General features: G+C 41.2%; 1 protein-coding gene across 1 annotated transcript; it reads left to right on the top strand.

The window, feature by feature from the left end:
• Positions 1 to 4,313: 4,313 nt before the first annotated feature.
• TRERF1 (transcriptional regulating factor 1) lies at positions 4,314 to 24,664 on the top strand (the record flags this gene model as incomplete). Its single annotated transcript, XM_082481413.1, has 14 exons — positions 4,314 to 5,699; positions 6,311 to 6,360; positions 7,136 to 7,286; positions 8,230 to 8,478; positions 11,917 to 12,286; positions 12,858 to 12,918; positions 13,704 to 13,843; positions 14,576 to 14,679; positions 15,885 to 15,960; positions 20,843 to 20,931; positions 21,762 to 21,875; positions 22,681 to 22,869; positions 23,362 to 23,570; positions 24,209 to 24,664. 14 exons carry the CDS (start codon positions 4,314 to 4,316, stop codon positions 24,528 to 24,530), a joined length of 3,510 nt encoding a protein of 1,169 aa, XP_082337539.1. The 3' UTR covers positions 24,531 to 24,664.
• Between the last annotated feature and the right edge of the window lie 1,404 nt (positions 24,665 to 26,068).

The following is a 26,068-nucleotide window of genomic DNA, read 5'->3' as shown; positions in this document are numbered from 1 at the left end:
AGGTATTTGGAGTGGAAGTCTTGCTCTGAAATTCGCATGGATTCAGGCAGTTCAGTAGTGTGACCGGCTGGAGCTCTTGTTTACTAGAGTTGAAAAATTCTGCAGGATTCAGCTTCTGTGGTGTGTGATAGAGCTGGGAGTGGGTTTTTCTATATAACTACCCTCTTCTTGATATTTCACTGCCTGTTGTCTTCTCTTAAGTTCTTCTGACTCTCCAGTGATGTAGTTAATGAAGGAGGGAGATCAGATCACCTTTATCGAAGACCGATAACGTTGGAATATTCTTCCATTTCATGTCTACCAGAATTAGGTTATGGCAAGCGTCCAGGAGAGACTGTTACTTGTATTTCCTTACAGTTGCTTGTTTTTGAAGGGGGAGACAGTTGGAGTGTGTAAAGGCGTTTCGGCCAGCTTGGCATGTCCCTGGCTCTCAGTCTGGAGAAGGGAGCTGTGCAAGTGGCAGGGGACCACACGGAAATGATGGAAATGGAAGAGCTGGAGCGAAACCGTGTCTCTGTTGAAATCAATTGAACTCCCATTAGTTTGAGTCTAGATTCCATCCATAAACTTAAATAGGGTATTTCTCTTTCTAGGCAGTCTACAGAAATGTTTCTGTCCTTTTGCCTTTGTTTCCATGTTTCTTCGTAACGATTGCGTAATTGGGATATATCTGTAATGTCAAAAATGTAATAGGTTAAGTAGCATAAATGACTGTTGGGAAGAGAAGAAATGCAGAACTGCAGAACCATTGTTGCTTTAAAACTCCTGCTGCTTTTAGTTGTTTGATTTAACTATTTCGTAGTTAGAGTTGTTGTTGTGATAAATTGCAGTGATGGGTGTTTAGGCACCAGTGCTAAAAAAAAGAAAGGAGAAAAAGCACCCTTTTCTTCCTGTCACTGAAAGAAAAAAGAAATCATTCGGTACACTGCCAGTGGCTCCTCAGTTAGCCAGAGACTAACTTTGGTTAAAGCCTTAATGATATTGTGTACAGCACTGAAATACTCTGTTAGATTTTAATCTGACAAGAAATGTTCACTGCTAGCATTTTGTTAAAGCTGATCGCAAATGCTCAGTGTACACAGCATCAAGCCCTTGAATTTAAGCCTGTTCAAGTACTAAAAAAAAATCTGGTATCTAAGGGACTGGTTTATTACTGATTATGCTTTTATCAATATGCCTATCTTTTTTTTTTTTTTTTTTTTCTGTGTTACCTGAAGGTAGAATAACAGTGCTTTTTAAACATTTGTACTTTTCTCCCTCCAGCTCAGTGATGCTTTCGAAAGGAATGTTTTAATCTTTTTTTTTTTTTTTCTTTTGTTTGGCGGGGAAATGGGTGTTTGAAAACAATGCAATTTTTTTCAAATGTGCTTCTCATAGTGACTGAACTTCCCAGTCCTTTCTGTGACCTGATTGGTATTTTAATATAATATTCCATTATAATTTTTTCAAATTTTTATAAAGATTTCTGGGTAACCGTGATGATAACTCTGTAGTGTACTTAACAGACAGCAGAATGTCCCACCTCCCAGTCTGGAGGTGAGTTGAGGATGCTGGAGCTGTTAGAGAGGAAATTTCTATGAGCGTGGTTTTTTCTCCTTCTGAGAAGAGGGGAAGAGAGAGGTTTGTGCCAATGCCTCGGATATAAAACTTTCTTGACTGTTTTTCTAGTTCCCTGAGAACTGTGACAGGTAATCCCTGGGTGAAAGGGTGCAGTAGGTGGAGTTTGGTGCATGCCCAAGGGCTGACATCTTTCTCATGAACCCAAAACTAGCTGTGGCGGCTGGTATAGGCAGTAGCATCTGCCACTGTGGTGCTCCTGCCTGTGGGAAGAGTAGGGGGTCAGGGGCTGGCTGGCCGCCTGATTCGTCTTTATACTGAAATCCTGTTGTTTGCTGCCTTAAGAATAAGTGCTATTACTGTCCTTACACCTGAAATTCTTGCAGTCTTTTAATTTACATTTATTCTCGCTCATTGGTTTGTATCACTGTTATTACTTCTTGTCCTTTAACTTAATACTAGTCACATCAAACTTTAAAAAGACGGGTCAAAAGCAAGGAACTTGGCGTAAATTATAACGCTGTTAATAGGTGAAATGGGACATACCTCCTATACAAAAGGTATATGGACAGATCCAATAGTGGCCTGTTTTCATGGCAATATGTGTTCAGAGCATCTTGGCTGAGCTTTCTTAACTTGGCAGGCATAAGAGGAGATGCATATTCCTCTGTAGGATCCCTCTCTTCCTCTAAAAGTTGATGGCCTTTCAGTGTGAAATATCACACAGTGTTTATTTTTATGCCCTTTGAATGTTTTGTGGAGGCTTTGTTTAGTTTCCCTTTATAATTTTTAATAGGAAGTCTTTGAAGTTGGGTTGTGGCTCAAAAATCTTGTTGGCAGCCTGACCATTCATTGTTGACTCTTATCTTTTTTTTTAATTGTACATCTATAAAAATCTGGAAGGGAGTGTGTTTGGAGAAACTATGAAGCAATGTATATTTCTGGAAAGGGGAAATAAGCTTGCAATTATTCTCAGCCATTATTTGTCACGTGAAAATGTTACATGCTAATGGCTGCAGATGGTTTACACAAAAACTGTGTACATGCTGAAAGCCCTCTTCATTGGAAGCTATGGTTTTCTGTCATACATTATGCTAGAACGGACAAGTTTTTTTCTGCCTGCAGCTATGTATTACCCTTATTTACTGTTGCTAGCACAGAACTCGTTAATATGCATCTGGCAATGGTTAAAATTTTCTCCATCGGTGGCTTCACATTTATCCATCTAGATCAAGGATTCTTCTAACTTGAAAAAGGTAAGGACATCAGTATGCAGGAGTCTTTGGTGGAAAGCATTATGTTTAGAAAAGCAGATTTGAAGGAGGCACAGAGTGAAGGTTGTGGTTTAATATTTTTGTGCTCTTGTTAAAGTTCAGAATTGACTTTTCTGTTAAAATGTATTTATGTGTGCATAGGAATATTGTACCTCTGTGCATGTGTGTGATTGCAGATACAGTGATTGCTTCAGACTGTGAAACAGTAAAACAACCCTATAATGTGCCTATGTATTTTGTTTTATTCATCAAAAACAGTACAGACATCTGTAAAGTGTTACCTTGAATTACAGTTTATACAGTAAAAATGATAAAAGGTTGCATTCAGTATAAATTAGTCTGTTAAAGTAATGTAAACTGAAGAAGGAAGGGTGAGAGGGTAGAACAGAAGTTGGATTTCAGCACTCCTGATGTAAGGTGAGTGATCAGAAAAGATTTCCATGGCCTGGTTTGGTCCTGGCATTAGTCAGGTTTCACGTAGACGGAGCGAACAATTCCACATGCACAGATACAGTTGGGTAACTATGCTCATGATTTTTTTTTCTTTATTGTCACAGCAATGAGCATTACTGTTGCATATTATTCCTCAGTGATGCACTATTTTCATACCACCAGTGGACACCTCCTGTAGATAGCCTGGAAGGTGTGAGAAGCTGTGGAAGGCTCTGTACAAATCCCAGATTGCAATTAACTTTTTTATATGTCCTTTTAGATCCTGATATCTGAGTATGGTCGCCTTTGTTCAAAGCCATGGGTTTTTTACCTGCCTTTTCAGGGCTTTGTGGAGGCACCTGCGGTGTCCACAGTACTTGATTCTGTGCTATAAAATGGGCACGTTGCTTCTGACAATAAGGCTGTAACACTAGGAAGGTGACTTGGCTTGATAGTTAAATCTTTTGTTAAAACTTGTTGTGAGAGAGCAATATGTGGCCAGGTAAAACTGCTTGAACGTTCATATACTTTAGGGGAAGAAAACAGTTTTGAAGAATAAGCTTTTATTGGTTTGACAGAATGCTTTTATCAGAGCACTAGAGAAGAGGCAGAATAATGGGATGAGATGAAGTAATGTAACTGCTCTGGAATAGCCCAGCTGCTACAATTTTGCATCTGATTATGTATTTCAAACTAGGAGATTTTATGGTTTCCTTTGAGGCAATAACAATAACAGTTTATGCAGAGAGACAGCGCTTACCTTGTCTTTCTCTTACTCCACAGGTGCCTGGCACACTGAACCTATTGATCTGTGTAGCATTTGCACTGTGGTCCATTTATTGAAGATGTGAAGCCACGTCGAGTCTGAGATTGGAATTACTGACAGACTGGAGGAAATCTTAGTCCTTGTGATGCACATGGGCATGCTGAATTATAAGTAATTCTAGCTTCTTTTCCCCACCCCTCCCTTCCCCACACTCAGCTATCTCAGGGTTCATAGAGATTTCAATGGTTCGTGTGCCTGTAAGTTTGGAAGAGAAGTGACCAAAAATGGGGGACCAGCAATTGTATAAAACTAACCATACTGCCAACAGCAATGAGAACTTGTACTACCAACAACACCAAATGAACTCCCTTCCATCTCTAAATCATAGCTATGGGACATCTGTTATGGATGCTCCCCAGGCATCCCCTCTCTCCCCCCAGTTTCCCCAAGATTCAAGAGACAGTATAGCTTTGCCTGTAGGTTCAAAAAGTCTTGGGTCAATGGATACATCTAGACAAACCAGTTGGACGCATTCTGGCTCAGGAAACCATGTCCCAGTGAGGAACAATTTGAATAATCAAAGCGCAATGTGGAGCCCCCTCGGGCAGGGGGAGTCCCACGACGGATACCAATATTCTTACTCTCAACCCAGTGAAAATCGATCGCAAAAAATTACCAGTGGAGTCCTGCATAAATTGGACTCCTTTACACAAGTATTTGCTAACCAAAATCTGAGGATTCAAGTCAACAACATGTCTCAGGTTTTGCACACCGAGTCTTCGATGGTGGATAATTCTGGTGACAGTGCGCTCAGGCAGCTGCTGTCCCAGAAGCCAGCGGTTGAGCAACAGCCTGTAACTTCCAGTGTACAAAGATATCAACCAGTGCCACAGCAAACACACCAGAATTTTGCAAGCACACAGCAAAAGCAACAAATGCAAGTCATGCAGCACCAACAGTTGTACTACGACTACCAGCAGCATTTATCGCAAATGCAGATGCATTCTGCGTTTCAGCAAGGACAGACGCACGTTCAACAGATGCAGTCCCAGCAGCTCTTACCACAACCGATGCAGCACTTGCAGCAGACTCAATACTACGCTCAGCCACAGCAGGGACATCAGCGGCTCTCGATACAGGAGATCCAGCAGCAGCAGCAACAGCCAACGCGGCAGCAGCAGCAGCGGCAGTGTCCAGTGCAAATAGCTCAGTATTACCAAACGCAACCTGTCATGCAGCAGTTACAGCAACAGCAGCAACAGATGCAATTGCCACTTCCTCCGTATCACAGGGAACACGATCCAAAGACTATGCATGAACCACACCAGTACCCTCAGGATCCGAGTCATCCTGTGCAGCTTATCCAGTTGGGAGCAGTGCCTCAGTATTGCTACCAAGATCCACACGAACAGTACAGGCACTTGTACCCGCAGAGTTTACTGCAGCAGCAGCAGCAAGATCAGCAGAAGCAATACCCCGGTGAGAGCAGGGCACCGTCTCTGAACTCCCATGTTGGCCTCACTCCACCAGAGACCACAGAGGATCCCGCACGGCAGGAGATTAATTCCGTAGGTAATGCTGGCCCTCATCGAACTCTTTTGCCACCCTCGGGAGTTCATCTGAACAACAAAAGCTCTCAGCAAGACTCTCCCAGCGCTGCGTGGCCTCAGGTAGGTAATATTTTAGATCCCTGCTCAGCCAAACTTGTTTTGCGGAGGAGTAGCAAGGTGTGGAAATGAAACGGTTGCAGGAGAGCTGGAAGGTTAGGATGCGAGCGGTGGGCGTCACTGGGACGTTTTGGGCAACTGCGTTAACAGACTTCTCCTGCCTACATCCCTGGGTTGGCTTCGGGCCAGGCTGGCGGCAGCGTGGAGCTACTGCTGCTGCGGGGCAGCCGCTTCCCTCGCCAAGAGGCTTTGGGAAGTTCTGCCTCGGGTTCTGGAGAGGAGGGGGCCCAGTTACAACAGAGTGCTCTTGCGAATTTTTCAATGCCCGAAGGCTCAATTGTGCAGGAAGAGTTAGTCAACTCCCTGTTTCCAAAACTAATACTTCTGGGTCAGAGCGAAGGCTTCAAACAGCAGGTGGGTGTAAGAAAACTTGCAGTAGCCGTGCTCACAGAGGCAGTGATTTGGTAGAGACATGTAAGGCTCTCAACTCAGAGGCTTTTAATATTAGTAAAATCATACTCAAAATGCTAAGATAATGCTGTGAGGACCTTCATTTATGCATTAATATTTCCTGAAAAATTATTTCTCTTTTTTCCCCTCTCCTCCTTTGATAGCAGGTGCAACTGTCAGATGGCAGACTCCAGCCACTGTCCCCAGAACAAAGGTATTTTTAAAAGTGGGGGGGTTTTTTGGTCTTTTTAATTTAAATATACGAAATACAAAGGAGCGCTGTGGTTTTGAGGGAGGGGAATGCACTCAGGGTAGGTCATAAATGTTACTCTTCTGGAAAAATCTTCAGCTTTGTGAATATAAATTTGTGTGATTTCCACCCTCCCCCTCAGCAATAAAATCTAATGAGTGCTTTGCCTTTCAAAAAAAAAAAAAAAAAGGAAAAAAAGAAAAAATGAAAAAGAACTAAAAAAATAAAAAAGCAAAAGCAGGGGAGCAGTTTGCTCTTACTGTTGCATTTGTCAGAGAAGAGAGTATGAGTGGTTTAGATTTGTATCTTTGGCAGCCAGGATCTACTGTTTCTCTTAAGGTCTCACCTCCGAAGTACTGGTGTGTCTTCCTGCATGGTTGTCTGCCATAAGTAGGGGCATTATGTTCAAGTACTCATTACCTGCTGTCACAGGTGGGGAAGTGTAGGTCTGTCCTGTTATATCTAGTGGGTTCTTAGTCTTCTCCATACGGAGAGTGACATTTTGACGAGCATGTCCTGCTCACATCTTTCCTTCTCTCCATCTTTGGAGCAGCTGATCAAGGTTATTGCCCACATATTCCACAGCACTCACCCTGTGCTTACTTGTGGCTTCGTAACCATCGAGCTCTAAAAGTTTGTTGACTTCCTTGACTAAAAAGCTTCCTCTGCAACAAAAGGAACATGCCAAACTAATGTCTCTTCTTCTTTCCATGCTAAAAAAAAATGAAAATAAAAGTAGTGGCCAGAACAGAGAAACACTTCCTGAGAGAGCTGATTTGAAGAACAAGCTGATGTGTTCAATATGCTTGAAGGAGTTTAAGAGTTTGCCTGCTCTAAATGGTCACATGAGGTCACACGGAGGAGTAAGAGCATCTCCTAACTTCAAACAGGTAACAGTTCGTTTTACTACAGTATTTGGTGTTCTCTTTTCTGTGTCGATGTTTGCTTGCTTTGCCGTGCTTTGCTTTGCTGTCAGAACTTGTTCTTCCTAATGCCGTTTTGTTATGTCACACCCTGCATATGTAGAAATACACATAATTCTGCTAGTTTATAGGCCAGAAGTCTTGCTTTAAAGTCAGAGGCAGTGGTGGAGGACAGAACAGCATTTGTCCCTCTACGTTTCTCTGCATGTTACAAAAACACCCTACAAAGCTGTGTCAGGAGCATCTAAATTTTTTTTCCCCTCATGTTTGTTTATTATATTAGAAATACCAGGAACATCAAGTCTTCCTTATTTTCATTTGGACTACTCGGATGACTAAGGGATGTTTATTGGAAGCCTTCCCAGGCTTTAATTGAAGGAGCAGGATTGTTGAATCTTTGACAGGTTTATTCCCAAGTGTTTTAGTTCTATAGGTATCAACAAATACCACTCCAAAAATGTGGGTTTTAATTGTTCTGCATAAAGATAACTCGCCCCATCAGTCAGTCTTTCTCTGTCCTGGTATTTTAGAAATTCTGTCCTAACAGGGAATACCACAGGAAGGCAAAGAGCTACCAGAGTTAGACCATCTGTGTCTTTGTTTTTAGGTGGGTGATGGGGAATTCTGTCTTTATAGTGATAAAAAGGGCATGTGTTTATCTCCCCTCCTGCAAGTTGTCTTGTAAAGATGCTTAATGTGGTTATTTATCACCAAGGCTGAATCCTATGTAGGAGGCATAAGTAATCTGCCAACTTTGTTCAAGGCAAATAAGGAGCCCAAGAAGCAACGCTGTTGTGTGTTTTGTAACCCTGGCCACTTCTTTTCAGCCACGATACATACATTGCATAGTGTATCGACCCAGAAGTAGCCCTCCCTCTCTCAGGCTGAAAGCCTTTAATTGTCTGTACAGGATGAAGGAGAGAAACCACCACAGCAGCCGCTGCCTAAAGAGGTGGATAGCCTCGCGCCCATCATCATGCCAGTGTCTGTCCCTGTAAAGCTTCTGTCGCCCGAGCCCAGCACGCAGCCCTCTGCCAGCACTGCCACAGTCAAAGACAAGCCTGCCAACTCTGTGTCAGATGATGAGATGCCCGTTCTCGTGAAGATGACTTGCTCTCCACCGTGCAGTCCAAAAGTGGCCAACCCCTGCTCATCCTCTGTGAGTGCTGCGTTTCTTGCCACTAACTGTGCTGTGCTTGTTAAATCCCTTTGCTTATAGTGCTGCTACTTTCTAAAATGTCCGTATTTTAGAATACTTTCCAGAGTCTGAATGATGCCTAATAACAAAAAAGGCCTTTAGCATCGTAGCATTTCTTCCTCAGTCATTTGAAAATTTTAATTTTCCCTTTGCCGGGGAATCAAGACCTAAGCTGAAAATAAATAATTTGAAATTACAATGTGATATTCTCTTATCCCACTAGAACAAAGGGATTTAGTATCTTCTTACTGTTTTTGTTTTTTTCCTTTCTAGGCTGCTTTGTTTTATGTTATTGCTTAAAATCAGCATTTTTATTTCTTCCTGTTTTTTAAAGTCAGATATATGTGCTTCTCATTTCAACCAAAGATAGGAGGGCACTGTGCAGTGCTTACAGTGTGTGCTCTAAGCCAGTATGAAGCTTGCTGACTCAGAGTTTTGCAATGAAGTCATTTTTCCCTTTCTCTCTGCATACATCAGATCTAAGGGTTAATCACTGGGAATTCTGATATAAGAAAAATAGCTATGCTTAGTGCTTTCATTTTGCTCATAAAACTGAAATTGTCAGGCAGCATGAGGAATTGATGAGCACTTGAATGAGATGTGAGAATGCTCTTTATTGTTTTCCTGAAAGACTCCTGGAGCAAGCAGTATTTACTTTGTGTCCTAGTGGAGGAAGAGATGCTGCTCGTTCCTTCAAATCCATGCTTGCAGACTGTGCCATGATAAGAGATTACTGGGGAGTATAAGTACTGTATGGTATTATCTGTATAATGTAGAGAAACACTCTCGTCATTCTCTTTTTTTTTTTTCTCCCTTCTCCTCATGAGGCTGATGGCCAAATGAGGGGACAGCATATACCATCGTGGGTGATTCCTTATAATATTTATGTATTTATCACCCCCTCTCCTGACCCTTCACTCAGATATACACACTAATTTTAAATATGCATAAAATCTTACGCATTCCTCCTTTCAGATGGAGGTTTTACACATAAGCTTCACTTTACTGTGGAAGCCAGTGTCTCACAATTCTTAGCTTGTAACTCGGCAGCGTAGTTTTTCTTCTCTATTTCTATTTTCTGGAGAGAAAAGGGACAGTCTTTTCTGAATCCTTGAGCTCTGAGTGGGAGATCTTCTCTAGAGACATCAGAGTAGGTGGCTTGGTCTTGTGTATTTCTGCAACGTATGTAAAGTGACTGTGATTAAATCTGCCAGTGTTTGGCTAAATGCACATTCATTCACTCAAAAATTATTCTTGCAGTCTTTGTTATTACCCAAGCAAACTAAACTCGTGCAGTTTCCTCTCTGGATCTTATCTTTTATATAAGCAGTAGCGTTGGAAACATACAAAAGATCAAAAGATCTGCAGTTCCTTCTTCTTCTGTAAAGAGATTGTGCCATTGGAGACTTGTTTTTTTTTTTTTTTTTTAATACTAAAGAACTGGAGCTGTGTTGCATTTATTTATACTGTGCTTTGAGCTGTCCAGAAAAGCTCCCACAAAGCTCATGGAATCAGTAAAATCAAACAGCAGAAAGAAACTAAATATTCAGCAAGGCTACAGGACGGTGAGCTGAAACTAGCAGTCAAGTGAGGTCCATCAGGGTCTACCCAGAGTGGATCTATCAAGCTGCAGCAGCAGGACCCACAAGGATGTATTTAGGCTTGGGTAATGGGAATACCGGCTGTAGGTGACCCTGCTCTGGCAGGGGGTTTGGACTAGATGATCTCCAGACGTCCCTTCCAACCCTGACCATTCTGTGATTCTGTGAGTCAGCTCCTGGAGCTTCAGAAAAGTATTGGGATAATTCTGCATTGAGAGCCCATGGACATCACGATCTCCTTTAATATTCAACGTGATCTTTTTTGAAAGTAGTGTTGGTATAACCACACTGAGGCTGAAGCAGTGGAGGAGCTGGAGGTGTATAGGACTTGGTTGTATAGTTTGCTTTACGCTACTGAAAAAGGAGTACCAGCTCTTTCACATTTAAAGAGCAGAACAAAATGAGCCCTTAATCAAAGACTTGGATCTGGCCTTCTGGTGGTGGGGGGTGGTGGTGTGTGTTTGGTTTGTTTGTTTTTTCCTTGAGTTTAGGGGGTTTTCCCCTTTCTTCTCTTTGAACAGTAAACGCTCACCATTGTGATGAACTATATCTGTGGTTACAGACAACCCTCACCCTGTTGCTGTTCTGAATGTCAGTTATCAACAAAATTCTCTGTAAAGCTGCATTTTTTCCTGCAAAAGAAAAACTCTTTTAAACTTAAATTTTTGGAGAGAAAAAATGTCAACAGCTGTTGGAGAGGATACAGCCATGATCTAACGGAGAGGACAGGACCTCTGTAATCAAAAACATTTCCACAAGCTGGAACGTATTAACATACAGGATAAAGGGTGACAGTGCTAATGCTCCTTTAACATGATTTTTATTGGGTGAATGTGATTCTCAAGAACCACCCATGGTGCAAAGATGTATGTTGTCTAAACATACATTGTAGTAATTTACTTTACATAGTAGTTGAATTTACCAGATGATTCAGACATCCTGGAGTAACCCTATCTGTCAAAAATTTTCTTCTGCTTTTCAAGTTTATTGTACAAAGATCCGAATACCTGAAAGCAGTATATTTAATACTGTGTTCATCGACCAGCTTCTATGTGTTCTTAAAGCACAACCTGAGAACCTGTTTCTTCTCACCTCACTCCCGCCCCCCAGAAATCCAGATTCCAGGTTTGCACAAATTCTGTGCTTTCTGCTTCTGTGGGCTCTAGGGATTTATTGTTAAACGTTTTTTAACATTCAAATTCTAGAATTCCAGGCCTGTTGCAGCGTGTGAATATCCCAAATGGTCATCTACTACCCTTTTTCCTCCAAGGAAAGAAGAGAGAGTTAAGCTCAAGATTTGTTGCAGCTGGACTGCACTCAAGCTGATGGGAATGTAGTGATAAGAGGCAAAGAATTTGAATTTATTACATTTTTCTTCCTTTCCTGCTGCTGAGCACTGCAGTAATTTCACTGAGCTCACGTGTCCTTCCTAGTCAAACAAAATAAATGCATTGGAAACATCTCATATAAAGTTTCTAATAAACTGTGACTAGGTAATGAAGTAACTCCCAACAGCCTGTGTGTGCAGCCTCTCCATGTCTGTGCCTGTGGCCCAGCCCTACCTTGACCCAGAGGGATTGTTGAGGGAGGTGAGGGTAATTTGTCCTGGTTTTTCTCACTCCTCTGAGGTTCCTCTGTAGGACCAGATACTGTACTGGCCAGGCTTGTTAGGGTGGTACCTGGATAACTGCCTGGTGTTAACAGCTTTTCTGTGGCTGTTGCCCTAAGCTGTAGGGGATTGTGTGCAAACCACATTTAAGAGTGCCTAAATACTAAAGTTCTGCATGTTTTAATTTAGGAAATTAGCAAAAAACCTCATCAAAGTGCTGTGAAATTGGAAGAAAGCTTCAAACCATTGCAGGACAAGAAGAAATATCGGCACAGACCTGAACCTCTCTTCATACCTCCTCCTTCCTTCAACTTCAGTGTGTCTCACTCTGGTGCCACCCTGTACCAGAGTCAGCTTCGCTCTCCACGTGTCCTCGGAGATCATCTGCTAGACCGGACGCATGAGCTCCCACCCTACACTCCACCACCGATGCTTAGTCCAGTTCGGCAAGGGTCTGGTCTCTTCAGCAGTGTTATCACATCATCTCATAGCACCTCGCATACTCAGCTGCCACTTACTCCACTGACACCTACACCACGGGTGCTCCTGTGTCGGTCTAGTAAGTATTACATTTACTGAGTGGCAGTACATAGTAAATAACCACTGTCCCCTCTTCTGGTGTTACCACGTTGATGATTTTTACATGTGCTCACATGCGTGGCTGGTTCTGCTACTTCACAGGAAAAGTCCATCTTTTATCAGGGTTTTTGCCTTGGATTTTGTAGAGGTTGTGTTAAAGCATAAAGTGAGTAGAGGAGCCCAACCGGCAAGTAAAGCAGTGATCTTTCAATGGTCTGCCTCAAGAAAGGACCACCATACCTCTTGTTTCATCTGAAGTGGAGGGAAAAGCCCTGTTTTTTTTCAGTATTTGTTGTTCAGTGCTTCACAAAAAAAAGGTATTTAATCATACATGATCGAAGCAGTAGAAACCTCTGCAAGTTAGGACATTTCTGTTGCCTATAACAACTTAGACTGTTTCTGGCTAAATATTGATAAAGGCTAATTTTTGCTTAATAGACTGGAGTAATGTTGATTTAAACAGGGAGGTGGCAAATGCAGTCTGGGAGGCGGAGCATCAGCAGGGATAAAGTTGTTACCCTTTAAAACTCAAATTCCAATCTCTGTTTCAGACAGTATTGATGGAAGCGTCATTCCGGTGACGCCTGGGCCTGGAGAACAGACTGTTGAACCGTAAGGAAAACAATTGGTTTTTTTCCACTGCTTTTACAGACTAGCTCCAGCCTAGAGCATGTGGCTGGAAGTGTTTTGAACTGGTTAGGTAGTGTTCAACTGCCTGAAATCACGTTGGGCTGGATGTATTTAAGATTGCTCTGGATGGTGGCTGAGGACATTGGGAGCAAAGTGGCTGTGGGAGATGTAGATGCTGTGGTTCAAAAATGCTAGGAGAGGCTTGGTGGGAGCCAATGAAGATGAAAATGGGTTGGTGATGGCTGGGGAGGGGGCTGTGAGGAGAACATATGCTAATCCAGTACGCTTTCTTTTATACATACACACATATATATATATATATATAGAGAGAGAGAGACACAAACTGTGGAGTTTTAGAGAGGTGTTACCTGGTGGATTCCCTAGGGCAGTCTGCAAACAGGATTGACCCTCAGCAGTAATGTCTCTTTCTGCTCTCAGCTGGAGAGTACCATTTTCTGTGGAACGGAAACTAGCCTTGTTGCTAGTCAGCATGTGTATAGGCTAGCTTGGGTTGTCTGTAAGGTACAATGTCTCAGTATAGTTTATGTATTAAAATTTTAGGTTCCTCCAAGAGGTCAGTTCTCTCTAATATTCAAAGTACTTATCCCACTGAGAGTAAAGCATTGCGTAAGGCAATCTGACACAATTTCCTGCCACTCCAGTGTAATAAAAGTTTTGTTGGAAACAAAGTGAAAACTGGTGTGACTTCTGTTTTTTCTGCACGTTGTGTAGTAGTTGAATATTTTTTTTTTTATTTGTTTTTATAGACGAATCAATATCGGGTCCAGATTTCAGGCTGATATTCCTGAGCTGCAGGACAGATTGCTAATGGAGAAAGATGTGCACAAGGCTACTTTGGTGTGGAAACCATGGCCAGAACTGGAGAACAAAGTCTTCCAACAAAGAGGTACAATGGCTTGCTGTTTTAGAAATCCATACGTCAACCTGTGCCTGTTGAAGAAATTCACATTGATTTCTCACGTACATACTGTACAAAACATTCAAGAGAGTATTAATTACTGAGAATACAGAGCAAGAGACCTCAACTGCATGTTACAGGTTCAGAGCAACAACATTATATAGCGGCACTTAAAGTGAAGCCTGGATGAACTGCTTTCTGGCAGCAAGGGGGAAAGATTGTTGCTGGGAAGTGGGGTTTTTTTGGGTACTGAAATGCCTGGAAGGGCAGAGATCATGGATGAGAGGCAGCTGATGGCTCCTGGGTCTGTCCTGTGACCATAACTGAGAGGAAATGTGACAGGCTCAGTGGCTTCTACCAGTCATGAGCAGAATTTGTTCCTGCTTCCAGCATGGTTCGTTTCTGTTTCTCTACCCTGGCTGGAGCCTTCTTGGCACAGCAACGTCACTGGTCAGTGCAAGCCACTGCCTCACAGCCAGATCTCTGCCTCTGGCCCTGCAGTAGCCTGTCCCATCCCAAGGATGCGCTCTGCAGATCTTGTCACGTCCCCTCCTCAGTGAGTGATCCTAAAACCAGGAGACGAGGTGCTGGGGAGAGACAGTATGAAAGCTGCTGGCCTGAACTACGTTGTCTTTGAGTGGCATTACAGAATCCTTGGCTCTGGATGTTTGAGTGACAGGCTACTGTATTAACAGTAAAATGTTGACTTGTTTCTGACAGTGGAAGACCTTTTAAATATGAGCTGCTCCAGTGTGTTACCTGGTGGAGGAACTAACTCAGAATATGCTTTGCACTCTCTCTTTGAAGCAAAAGGAGATATTATGGTAAGATAAGAAGCTGGAAGGAGATATATGATCCTCTTCTGCAGATAAATTAGCATGCTTTATTAAAAGGATTTAGATATGGTTATATAAAAAAGAGATTTCTGATTGATTCACAGTGATGCTTTAAACATCCTGTAACATTTTTGTGGAATGACTTTTCCCTTTCATTCTTTAACAAATTTAAATTTCAAAGCAGTGCCTCTCTGAAGGCTTACTGTATATTTCATATAGATAAGATTACTTAGTTTATAGCCTTGGGGCTTTGAATGTCTCCCAGTGCTTGCTCCAGCCCTGATATTTCACAAACTTTATGTCTGGTCACAGCGAGCTTAGTCCTCTTGTAGCCCTTAGAAAAACCCTTTTTTGTAGCAGCAATCACATCTACTTATTTGTTCAGAACTGTGAGGTAATTGCACACAGTTATCATATAAATAATGCATTTCAAATATTTGCATTAGTTTAGTGATGTTATTAACTAGGGGAAAACATCCATTTTACCCAGTGTTAGGGAAAGACAAGGCCCTGCACCAGTTCCTGGAAAGCCAACGTGAAACAAAATATAACAGAACACAGGGCTGGAATGAATCTCATGGGATTGTCTAATACAGTGGTTTTAAGCTTGTGCCCCAGTTTCCTTAGGCTCTGTTAACTGTATCTGAGGGGTCTGAGATAGCTGACTGAACTTACTGTCAGGATGTGAAATTTGCTATACAGGGGGTTCTGCATTGTCAGGGGAAAAATTTTAGGGATCCACAAATCTTCTGTCTCCCTGATCCAAAGCAGGATTAACTATACTTGCTGTCATTCCTGACAGATGTTGACCTAAACAGATATTCTCAAAGACTTCACACTGTAAATATTAATGCTATCAAACCAACCATTAAATAGTAGTATTAATTAACACTATCAAATCAAACGCTATCAACATATTTGTATGTGGCAAGCAGAATGGAGGGAAGAGCTGGAAGTTGCTAAGTGATAGTCATATTTGAGCTGATTAAGGCAGGACAGGTGTGCATTAGGTACTCTTCTGTGAGGTACAGTGTTAATGGGCCTTGGAGGAATTTGATGTGATTTTGTATGACAGAAAAGAAAAAAGAGAGAAAATTAATTCATATCCTCGTACCAAATAGTCTTCTAAATGCAGTTGTATGCAGCAGCTGACTGCATTTGCTAATTCTGTTTTTCCTTGCTTTTTCATTTAGGTTGCTCTTGAGAAGCTGCTGTTGAGAAAGCCAGTGAGATTGAAGTGTCACCCCTTGGCAAATTACCACTACGCTGGTAGGTTTCTTTGCGACCTCTGTATCTGCTGGTATACAGAGTCCAAGGCTGACAGCCCAGGCTGGAGCATGGGATCACCATGCTGCACTCTCTGCTGTCTGCTGTAGGGATGGCAGCATCTAATAGGGAGGTGATGTGGACAATGCTGAGTGGTACTTCCAGAGCCTTTTGTTACAAGTTTGGCAGTTTTTTCCTTGATGTACAGAAACTTTGCATCCATGTTGCTTTGTAGGGTTCTACAGGTTTAAAAGTGCCTTAAGTATTTTTTTTTCCTCTTTTAGAATAAAATTTAATTTGTTGTTCTCTTTTTAAAACTCCTGCTCTTCATAGACTATCATTTACTAGCAGTAAGGCCTTCATTTTTTGGTATGTAAACATCCGCCGTTATGCCTTCCTTTTCTGAGGTGATGGTGGATGATAATGTGATAATCATGAGCATCCTTCCAAAGAGGCAGTGCTGTAACTCTCGCTAGTGTCTTAGTACTGAATATAGAGCCTCTCTTTGTGTGGATCTAGCCAAAAAGAAACAGGTCTAAGATGATGACTTCTTTAACAAACACAGCAAGAACTGCATTTTGGTGATGAAGGGGTGCCCAGTGAAACACACAAGGTGGTGTTAAGCCACTGGACTTAAGTTATGTCACCTAAGTATCGGTGGCAAATGTCTCTTCTCTGCAGCCCTCCGTGTTATTGTTAGCCATGATGAAGCATTAAACAACTGCTTGAACACACAGAATAGGGTTTTACACGAAAGATTTGAGACTCCAGTTTAGGCTCAATGGGAAACAAGCCAAGAATCTTCTGGTGGTCAGTCAATCACAATGTCCAGGGTCATATACTCACTTCCAGTTAAAGTCGTTGTACGATACAAGTATAGAAGCAAGCTACTTCCAGGCTGTAGCAGCTCACTGGAAAGACTTCCAAGTAGCAAGGACTTTTGTAAAGCAACTCCTTAACCCCTCGGCTTGAGAACAAGAACAGAAACATGTTTGATGTCAGCTGATAACGAGAGTGAATAAATGTGAAGATCGGGTTTGGAGTCTTGTCTGGGGTAGATGCCTAGCGCCTTTGGTAACAGCTCTATTGCAGTCCAAAGGATGGACATGGCGGGGGGATGGAGAAGGAGGATGTCAGCCAGAAACTTTGACCAGGATCTCTTGCCTGAAGACATGACACCGAATCATATCTGTGAGACAGTCCACGGCATGGGAGCAGGAAGATGAGGAGATATCCCAGCAGTCTCATCCTCAATGGGCGATCTAATTAGCAGAGCAGATAAGAAATTTCTGCCTGTGTGGCAAAGGAGGAGAAACACTCTTTACTGAAGCAACTTCCCGGTAGTTTCAGAAAGTGTTTAATTGTGATGCAGGGAGTGGCCAGGAGAGACTGTTTTGTTTAATCTCTCACATGAGATGACACTAATCCTTGTTAACTAGCACGGAGGCCTGTGGACTTCAGTCTGTCCCTATTTCTTAAGCAGGAAAGGAAGTTTGATTCTGCTTATCACAGCATGAAACAAAATCTCACCAGTCTGGATTTAAGTACCATAAAATAACAAGAAAAAGCATTACTTACTAATGCTCTTGAATGCAACATGTGATTGCAACTTATATTGACAGCCACATTCTAGCACCACGCAGCAGCTCTTGAATAATAGTTTATTTGTAGTTGATAATCAGCCACTCAAGGCATGTGGGAATTTCTCACAATCTAATGCATGACTAGCTTAATATAACTTAAAGTGGCAATTGTTTGAGTTAACTTTTTGGGCTTTCTGCTCCAAACTCAGAAATCACAGCTCTTAGGCACCGCCACATTTAAAGGTGGGATAGACCAAAACAGAGCATGGCACTGACTCATGAGAATTAACTGATACCACCAAAAAGAACCATCCAAACTCATCCTTAGCATTGCCCTCGGATGAGAGTACAAGTGAATAGCTTACCTTTGAAACCTGTTGGCCTGTGAGGGAAGCGAATTGTAAAACTTGAGGCTTTTCTGTTTTGTGCTGAGAGAGCTGGGCGTGCTGACCCAGGGCTGCTCAGAAGAACACCCTACTCTCTCTGTCCTAATGCTTCGCCATCTGTCAGGATGGTGTTTTAGGGAAAGGAGAAGGAACATGTATCTAATACAAAAGTAGCACTGTTGCAAACACTTGGACTGGTTTCTTTTGAACAGTGGAATTTCTCAGGACTGAAGTTCTGCTGCAGTGAGAATTTCAGAAGAGATGGTCTCTGAAATAATGTGCTTCAGGCAGTCTGAAAACTTCTTGGACATGCTGTGATAGAGTGTGGATCAGACCCAGCATATGCTGTATGTAATGGATTTGAGCCACCTCTCAGGGGGGGCTCCCTGGGTGTAGGTATAGCCCCCTTGAAACCCACAGATTGGGCCCCAAGCCCCCAGATTTGTAGAAGATATTTATTGTCAGTTAATCAGTGCAAAAACAGTATGGCAAGTAAAACAAAATGTAGAATAAATTTCTAAACGTAAAGATCAGCTTTAAAATTTGATCTGTATTCCAAAGTCCAAAATTATTTCTTGCTGCATTGCAGATATCTCTCTATACACGTTCTCTGTATCTCCCTCAAGCTAACAAGAGCAAAAGCGGTTTCCCAGCAACCAGAGTTAAAAACAGCTTTTCTTCTGTTTCTTTTCCTACACAGGATTTATTCTATTAATTAGGTTACTTCCAATTAACCTGCATAATCTTATAAGGGTCTCTGCTAATACTACAGCTGTTGGGGAAGGTCTGTAAGGCCTGAATGCCTGAATCCTCCATAGGTGTGCAGTAAAATTAGTTCATGCTAGTGATTCTTTTTTTTCTTTTTTTTTTTTCTTTTTTTTCCCAGGAGGGTGGGGTAGAGGCAGGAGAGCATGACTAGAGAGGTTTGCTGAAAACTAAAATCTCTCCTTTGGTGTTGTCATGCTTTTTAAAGTTACATTTTGGCATAGTGGAGCAGGCTGCTGGATTGAATCAGTGCATTTACCCCTGCCCAAAGGGAGGGTAAATGCAAATGACTAGCAAATTGTGTAAGAAGGGAATGACGTTTATTCAGGGTGGGAAAGATGGCAAGGCAGTGTGTCAGCAAAAAGATCTTTGAGTGATAACAGAATAAATAAAACTCATAGCTTGACGCCAGTGCCTTTCTCTGACACTTAAGAGAGCTTTAGTGTAAATCTCTGTGGAAATAGCTAGTGTATGCTTATATCCAGTACTGGAAAAGCCTGCAGAAAACAGGTTGCAGAAAAGTAAATTTTGTAGTTTTTTGACATATGACAGAGTGGTGAGATACCTGCTCTAAGCTTGGGAGCCTGGGAGTTGATGCTGTTAATAAAATTTTTTTTTTTTTTTTTTTAAGAGACATTAGTAACCTGTAGAGTTCAATACCATGTGTGGTGACAAAGCCCAAGTTAATTGAATTCAGTGCAGGGGCAAGCATTTCTACAGAGAATGGTAACATTGACAGGATTATTAAGGATTTCTTTTGATAAAAGTTTTAGATGTTTCAGAAACTCTTAGACAGACTGAAGCAGGGTCTTCTCATAGCGTAAGTCATTTCAAAGGCATCCACTTTATGGCTTCTTGCATATCCTTCCTTTAATGTATGCAATACTGCCCACTCTTACAAACAGGTCACTGCTTTGATGCAGTAGAGCAATCCTGTGTTCCTTCTGTTTGACTAATACCGAGGAAGCACAAATTCATTTCAGTTTAAATATTGATTTCACATTTTCATGGGCAGTTAGGCTGGTGAAGCAAACACAGAATAACAGTACTTGAAAGTTGTATATACAGTTTCTATTAAATGTTCAGAAAGCGCTTTGTGCGTATTGCACATTGCTACAATATCTATCTACTTGTGACCTTTATCACAGAGCATTTAAGTGTCTTACCTTAAGCTATGCAAGTGAAGAGCTGCAGAAGGACCTTATAAGAGTTACTGTCTGGAGAACAGAATGATAGATGAACTTCTGTGTAGCTGAATGTAAAGTGGTATATACAGGAATAAGCAATACAAGCTTTACATATAAAATTATGAGCTCCGTGGTGATACTTCTCAGTTAGAGTGGAACCTTGGGATTATAATGCTAGTTCTATGGAAGCATCAGCTCTGTATTTTACAACAGCTAAAAAAATCCCAAGTCAAATGTTAAGAGGATAGAGAACATGGTGATGTCACTGTGCAAGTCTGTGGACTGCTTATATGTTGACTATTATGTGCCTTTCTGGTCCCTTGATCTCTGTAGTAATGTCTTAGTACTGGAAAAGGTTCAGAGAGGGACAGCAGTAATGACCACAGGTGTGGGAGTGACAGAAAGGACATGCAATCCTGAATAACATGGAAATGATGGTTGAGATTGGGTTCACGTTCTCTTCCACTTGAGCAACGAAGGGTCATCCAGTGAAGCTACAGGGAGCCAGGAAATACAGAAAAGGAGGTGGTTCCTCATGCGGAGGGTCTACTGATCTGTGAAACTCCCCAGCAAAGGATGTTTTGGGTGGAAGAAGTTTAACTGGTTGAAAGGAAGAGCAGATCAGCACTTACAAGGATAGTTACTAAATAAGCAAATTGCAACAGACTCAGGAAATCCCCTGTGCCAAAAGTGGTCATAGGTTAGGAAAAATTAGGGAGAGGCATTGTATTTGCTTGCCCTGATCTTAGTGTTTCCTAGGCAACTGCCTGTGACCGCTGCTGGAGACCGAATATGGGTTAGATGGACTCGAGGTCTGAGTCAGTACAGCCATACTTGTATTTGGGTAGAAGTAATCGCTAGCATGCACTTGAGGTTTCCCAGTTTTTGTTTCAGCTACTGCATCAATATAAAAGTGGTGAGCTTTTATTGTTTAGAATGAATTCACTCTTTTTTTTTTTTTAAGGCTCTGACAAATGGACGCATCAAGAAAGGAGGCTGTTCAAAGAGGCATTGTCCACATACAGCAAAGATTTCATATTTGTACAGAAAATGGTAAGGTTATTTGTGTTCTGTCAGTTGCTTTTTCTATTTGCTGCATTCTGTTCCCCTTCATTTTCCTTCCCATGCCAGACAAGCTCACTGCAGGCATAGTCAGCAGTGGTTACAAGAATGCCATTAAGAGTGGTGTATTCCATTTGATGTACCTATGCATGCAACCGCAGCACCAGTAAAAAACAGTTAAAAAATAAATAGAAATCTGATCCTCTGTTGTTATATGTAAAAGTTTTCACACCTGGAATTCAAGTAATGACATTCCATGTGTGGGGCGAGTATGGTGCTCTGCTATCACCTTGGTGTTCTCAGGTAGTTTGTTGAAAGGTACCTGAGTCACTGGCATTGAGCCTTGCGCCAGAAAGGGTTGAAACCTGTTAATAAAGAGAGAACAGGTTTGGGCTTAATTTTCATGCTCTACCACAAAGCAGAAAAGTCATGGCATATACATGTCACAGCAGAATACCTTTCCTGTTAGCTCAAATGTTGAAAAACATTTGGGTTTATGGGACCCAAGTATTAATTCCTAGATTTTTCGGTGGTGTTGTACACTTGAGCGACAAAAGTATATTCTCAGTCATTTTCTAACTAGAGTCTAAAGAATCCCAGAGAAATGTACTAACGCTGAAATAGTCAACACAAATTTCACTGAAAAACAGTCACTAAATAAAATTATTCTACAAGAGTATTCCTGTTGTAGTCAAGCTGTCTTTTTTCCCCCCATCTGAATGTTTGAGAAATAAAGCCTGCCTCTTGGAATATATTAAAATTGTGTTGAATGAAAGCAAAAAAATTGAGATTGAACTATTTCTGCAATTACTTAACTACAGGTTAAGTCTAAGACAGTTGCACAATGTGTGGAATACTACTATACCTGGAAGAAAATCTTGCGTTTGGGACGGAAACACAGAACACGTTTAGAGAAAAAAAGAGAGGAATGCCTGGTAAGTCAAAAAGAATATGAGAAAGTTTAACACTTGATAATTTTTATGTTCATCCTGTTTGGAGGAGGAGGTTGAACTAGATGACATAGGTCTCTTCCAACAAAATTATTTCATAATTCTAAATTATCTTCTGTATGAGCATTCTGTGATCTCAGCTACACCAAGATTTTGTGTTCCTGGAGTGTAATGGGATAAAAAAATGTTTGGACTAGTGCATTACCTAACTATAGTCCAGCAAATATGGCTTTTGCTACTGATGAAGCAGGTAAACCTCTGTAAATTATTTCTGTGTCTGTGTGTGTGCTCCTAAAGGCTGCTCTAATATTCTAGCACAAATACCATTTATGCAGACTGGCAATGCAATTCTCTGTGTGCAAGGTCTGTATTACAGGTAGTCCGAGCAGTCTTAAGAGATGTGGGTTTGTTGGTGTTTTTTTCTATTTTTTTTTTTAATAAGTCATTTAATTTGACTATGAATATAGTGTACATTGCTATTCTAACAGTTGGGGGAAGAGCATTGCACCTTGCCATCTGAAGATTGTAGATCTTGGAGCTACAGCTCTGTAATACAGATGGAGGGTGTTTTGGGCACCGCAGTGAAGTGTCATGAGCTGTAGCTTGTCCACTTAAGGGGTGGTAGTTCCAGCAATGCCAGAAGTTCATTCAGGATGGGAAAAAATACTGAAAGCTAGAAGCAGACTTGACTAAGCAGCGTGCTGTTCCAGTACTGTCTATGTACTACTATTCAGTACTGTCTGTCTTTGACCATATTTATAGCATTTCTTAAATGCACTGTCTATTTCAGACAAGTGGAGAAGAGGAAGTGTTAGAGGAAGATGAGGAGATCGAAGAAGACAGAAAGGAAGAAAGGGAAATGCAGAAGTCTCCTGACCCACCAGCTATCCCTCTTGTTGGACCTATAGATCTGCCTGCCCTTCAGAGTCTTTCACTTTCTTCGTCCTCCTTCATCTGTGAAATGCCAGACTGTGGCGCTGTATGTGTATTTGGTATCTTTAATATCGGGAGGGTGTATACTAGTGGATTGTAATTTTGGAAATTGCGGTTTTAGACTACTCCTGGCCAGTGATATCTCCTGAGTATCTTTGAACAAATCATTTTTCCTGCTTTCAATTCCCACATCACAAAATATAGGCAATATGCTGGTCTGTACATAACATTGACTCCTGAATGTTGTATTGAGTAGAAGTACTATATGGTAACAGCTCTGATTACCTTTGTTGTTATACAATGGTAATAATAAGATAGCTCATTGGTTTGTTTTATTATGACTAAGTTTCTTTAACTCTAGCGGGATATAGCTGAGATCAAGCAGCATTTGACAAAGTAGTTTGTTTGTGCATATTAGGCATGTACAGTTGTTCTCTTGTAATACGCATTCAACATACTTCTTTCTGCAGTTCCTGTTCCAGTGCAGTATTTCTTGATTTTTATTTTTCATCTTCCTTCCCACTCACCTCCCCATCAGGTGTTCAGTTCCCGACAAGCGCTAAATGGCCATGCTCGCATTCATGGAGGTACAAACCAGGTGACAAAAACACGATGCACCATTCCAGGCACTAAGCAGAAATCTGGTACGCAGAGCGGATACTGCTCCATCAAGAGTTCACCTGCCCACAGCACAACAAGCGGTGAGACCGACCCAACGACAATTTTTCCTTGCAAGGAGTGTGGCAAGTAAGTGAATATGACCGTCTGTGGTATTGTATCATATTTGCCTGTTTAGATTCCAGGTGAATAGTGTTTTGAAAAACTTTATTTTGCTCTGATGGTCTCAAAAGAACAGTTTCCCCTTAGAAGATAAGTCCTCTTACCAAACCTTCAGATATTGGTTTGCATGACGCTTTGGATGCTTCCCCTACAGTATTTACTCCAATTTTACCTGCTAGAATTTCTGTATCTGACAGTCCAGCTTCCTGCTTCAGGACAGACTTGCATGGGACAGTGAGAAACTTTCTCTTTGTTTCTGTGCTTGAGTTTGTCCATCCTAACATGGGATTCCTTCACTTTTTCCCTGTTGTGCGACAATGTTGTGAAATTAAGTACAGGGAGAATTAGGATAAGCAGAGATACTGGAGCAACTGTGGGAGCTACAAAATACTTCCACAGAGACTGAGTAGGCCATTTTGATACAGTCAGGATGTATAAATCTGGTAGTCTGTCCCTGAAATTCTCACCATGGCATTGAAGACTTCACTGACTTCTATTTCAGGACAAGGAAGCAAATGTACTGAAAGGTTGTTGAGTCTTATTTGGCTCACTTCATCAAAAGCAATGCATTTTTATCTGATTTTCTTTTTTCCTTTAAAATTTAGGGTATTTTTCAAAATCAAAAGCCGCAATGCTCATATGAAGACTCACAGACAACAAGAAGAACAGAAAAGGCAGAAGGCTCAGAAAGCTGCTGTGGCAGCAGAAATGGCAGCCACTATCGCGAGAACTACTGGGCCAGTTGGGCATAGTTTGATCCCTCTGGATCACATGAGTTTGGTTAAACATGTGGAAAATGTCGGTGACATTGATGATGATGTTGTTCAGGAGCTGGGTGATGTCATGGAAGAGAATGAAGTCATGGATGCTGACCTTTTATTGGATGATGAAGATGCAGATCTACTGCAGGATGATGCTGAGTTGTAAATAAAGTTGTTTGATAAAGACAGCTACTGAGCACAGCCTGAATGGATCAATCAGGAAAACTGGACTGCTTGTTTATTCCCCACTGATTGTAAACTACCTGTTGAAAATGATAATTCTTTTATCCAGGTCTAGAAGAAAAAAAAAAAAGAAATCTGCTTTTTTCCCTTTTTTTATTAATTTGTGTTTTGGGGGAAAAAATAAATAATTGGTACAAATATTCTTATAAGGTGTTTTTATCTGAGCTCATTTTGCTGATAACTTCCAAGGCCACTAATTACAGAAGTTCATGGTTCTGCTGTCACTTCCAGATGTTCCCAGTAGAATCTTTAGTCTTTAACTCTTCCAAGTTTCATTTTAGCCCAATTACAAGAATTATCTTCACACACTTCTGATGGAACTTTTTTTTTTTTTTTTTGCCTATACTGGATCACTTCCAGCATCTTCTAGAGACTAAATGTCATCTCTGTTAAGGAGATGATTACGTTCTTTGTCTTTGTGCTGTCATTTTAAGGGAGGTGGAGAAAAAAGAAAAAAAAGTCTGATTTAACTGTGAAATAATTACAGGAGTGACTGTATCGTTTGTAGTATCACAGTACTTTTTTCAGTTCTGTCTTGCCTTAATGCATACATGTTAGGCAGTTTGTAAAAGCAATGGTTACACTGTACAGTTTAGAGCTTCCATTTTAGCAAGGTTTTGATCTGATTTTAAAATGACCTAATTCAAGGATTGAAGAAAGAAGATGATTGTACTGTGGTTCACATCATCTGATGGAAACACTGAATCAGGAACGCTGCCTTGGTAATCAGATTGCACTGGAAATATATTTTTGCTGTGACAATAAATCACACTGTTGAATAGCCATCTCGGTGGTTTTAGGAGAGTGTATGCTGGAGCAGTACAGGAGCTTGCTCTCTCACCAGGCAAATGCAGGGAGACATTCTTGCCTGTGGAACGGAGATCGATAGGAGTACATGCCTTCAGCATGGGTTAGTTACTACTTGTAGGCATGAAATGTTACTCTTGTGCCATTTTCAGTCCTCCTCATTACATCAAATTCAAATGTTGTTTATTTAGTAGAACATACTCCAAAGGTGAGTTGACATTGCTGTTTAATTCATGTTTCTCTTCCCTTAGGTTCAGATTCAGATAAATTTAGATTTGGTTCTCTAAGTAAATTGGATTTCAAAAGAATTGTACCTTGTAGAATTAAAGAATTAAGGAAGAATTGGAGTCAGGTTCAGTGGACCTTTAGTTACAGAATATGAATACTGATTTTAGAGCTTTCACAGGTAGCAGCACTGATTTTCTTGTGAATTTTGCACAGTTAGAAGAGTATTGCTAACTTTATAAAATATTTTCTAAGACTGATTTCAGATCTTCCAGATTTCAGGGTTGTTTGTGGGTTTTTTTATGGGTTTGGTTTTGGTGGGTTTTTTTATGGGTTTGGTTTTGGTGGGTTTTTTTATGGGTTTGGTTTTGGTGTTTGTTTTTTGTTGGTTTTTTTTTTTTTTTTTTGCCACATTCCTAACATCTTAAG

This window comes from Vanellus vanellus (assembly GCF_965231255.1).
Source record: "Vanellus vanellus genome assembly, chromosome: 3".
Classification (NCBI taxonomy): domain Eukaryota; kingdom Metazoa; phylum Chordata; class Aves; order Charadriiformes; family Charadriidae; genus Vanellus; species Vanellus vanellus.
The sequence above is the reverse complement of the archived record's forward strand: the minus strand, read 5'-3'. Positions and strand labels throughout refer to the sequence as shown.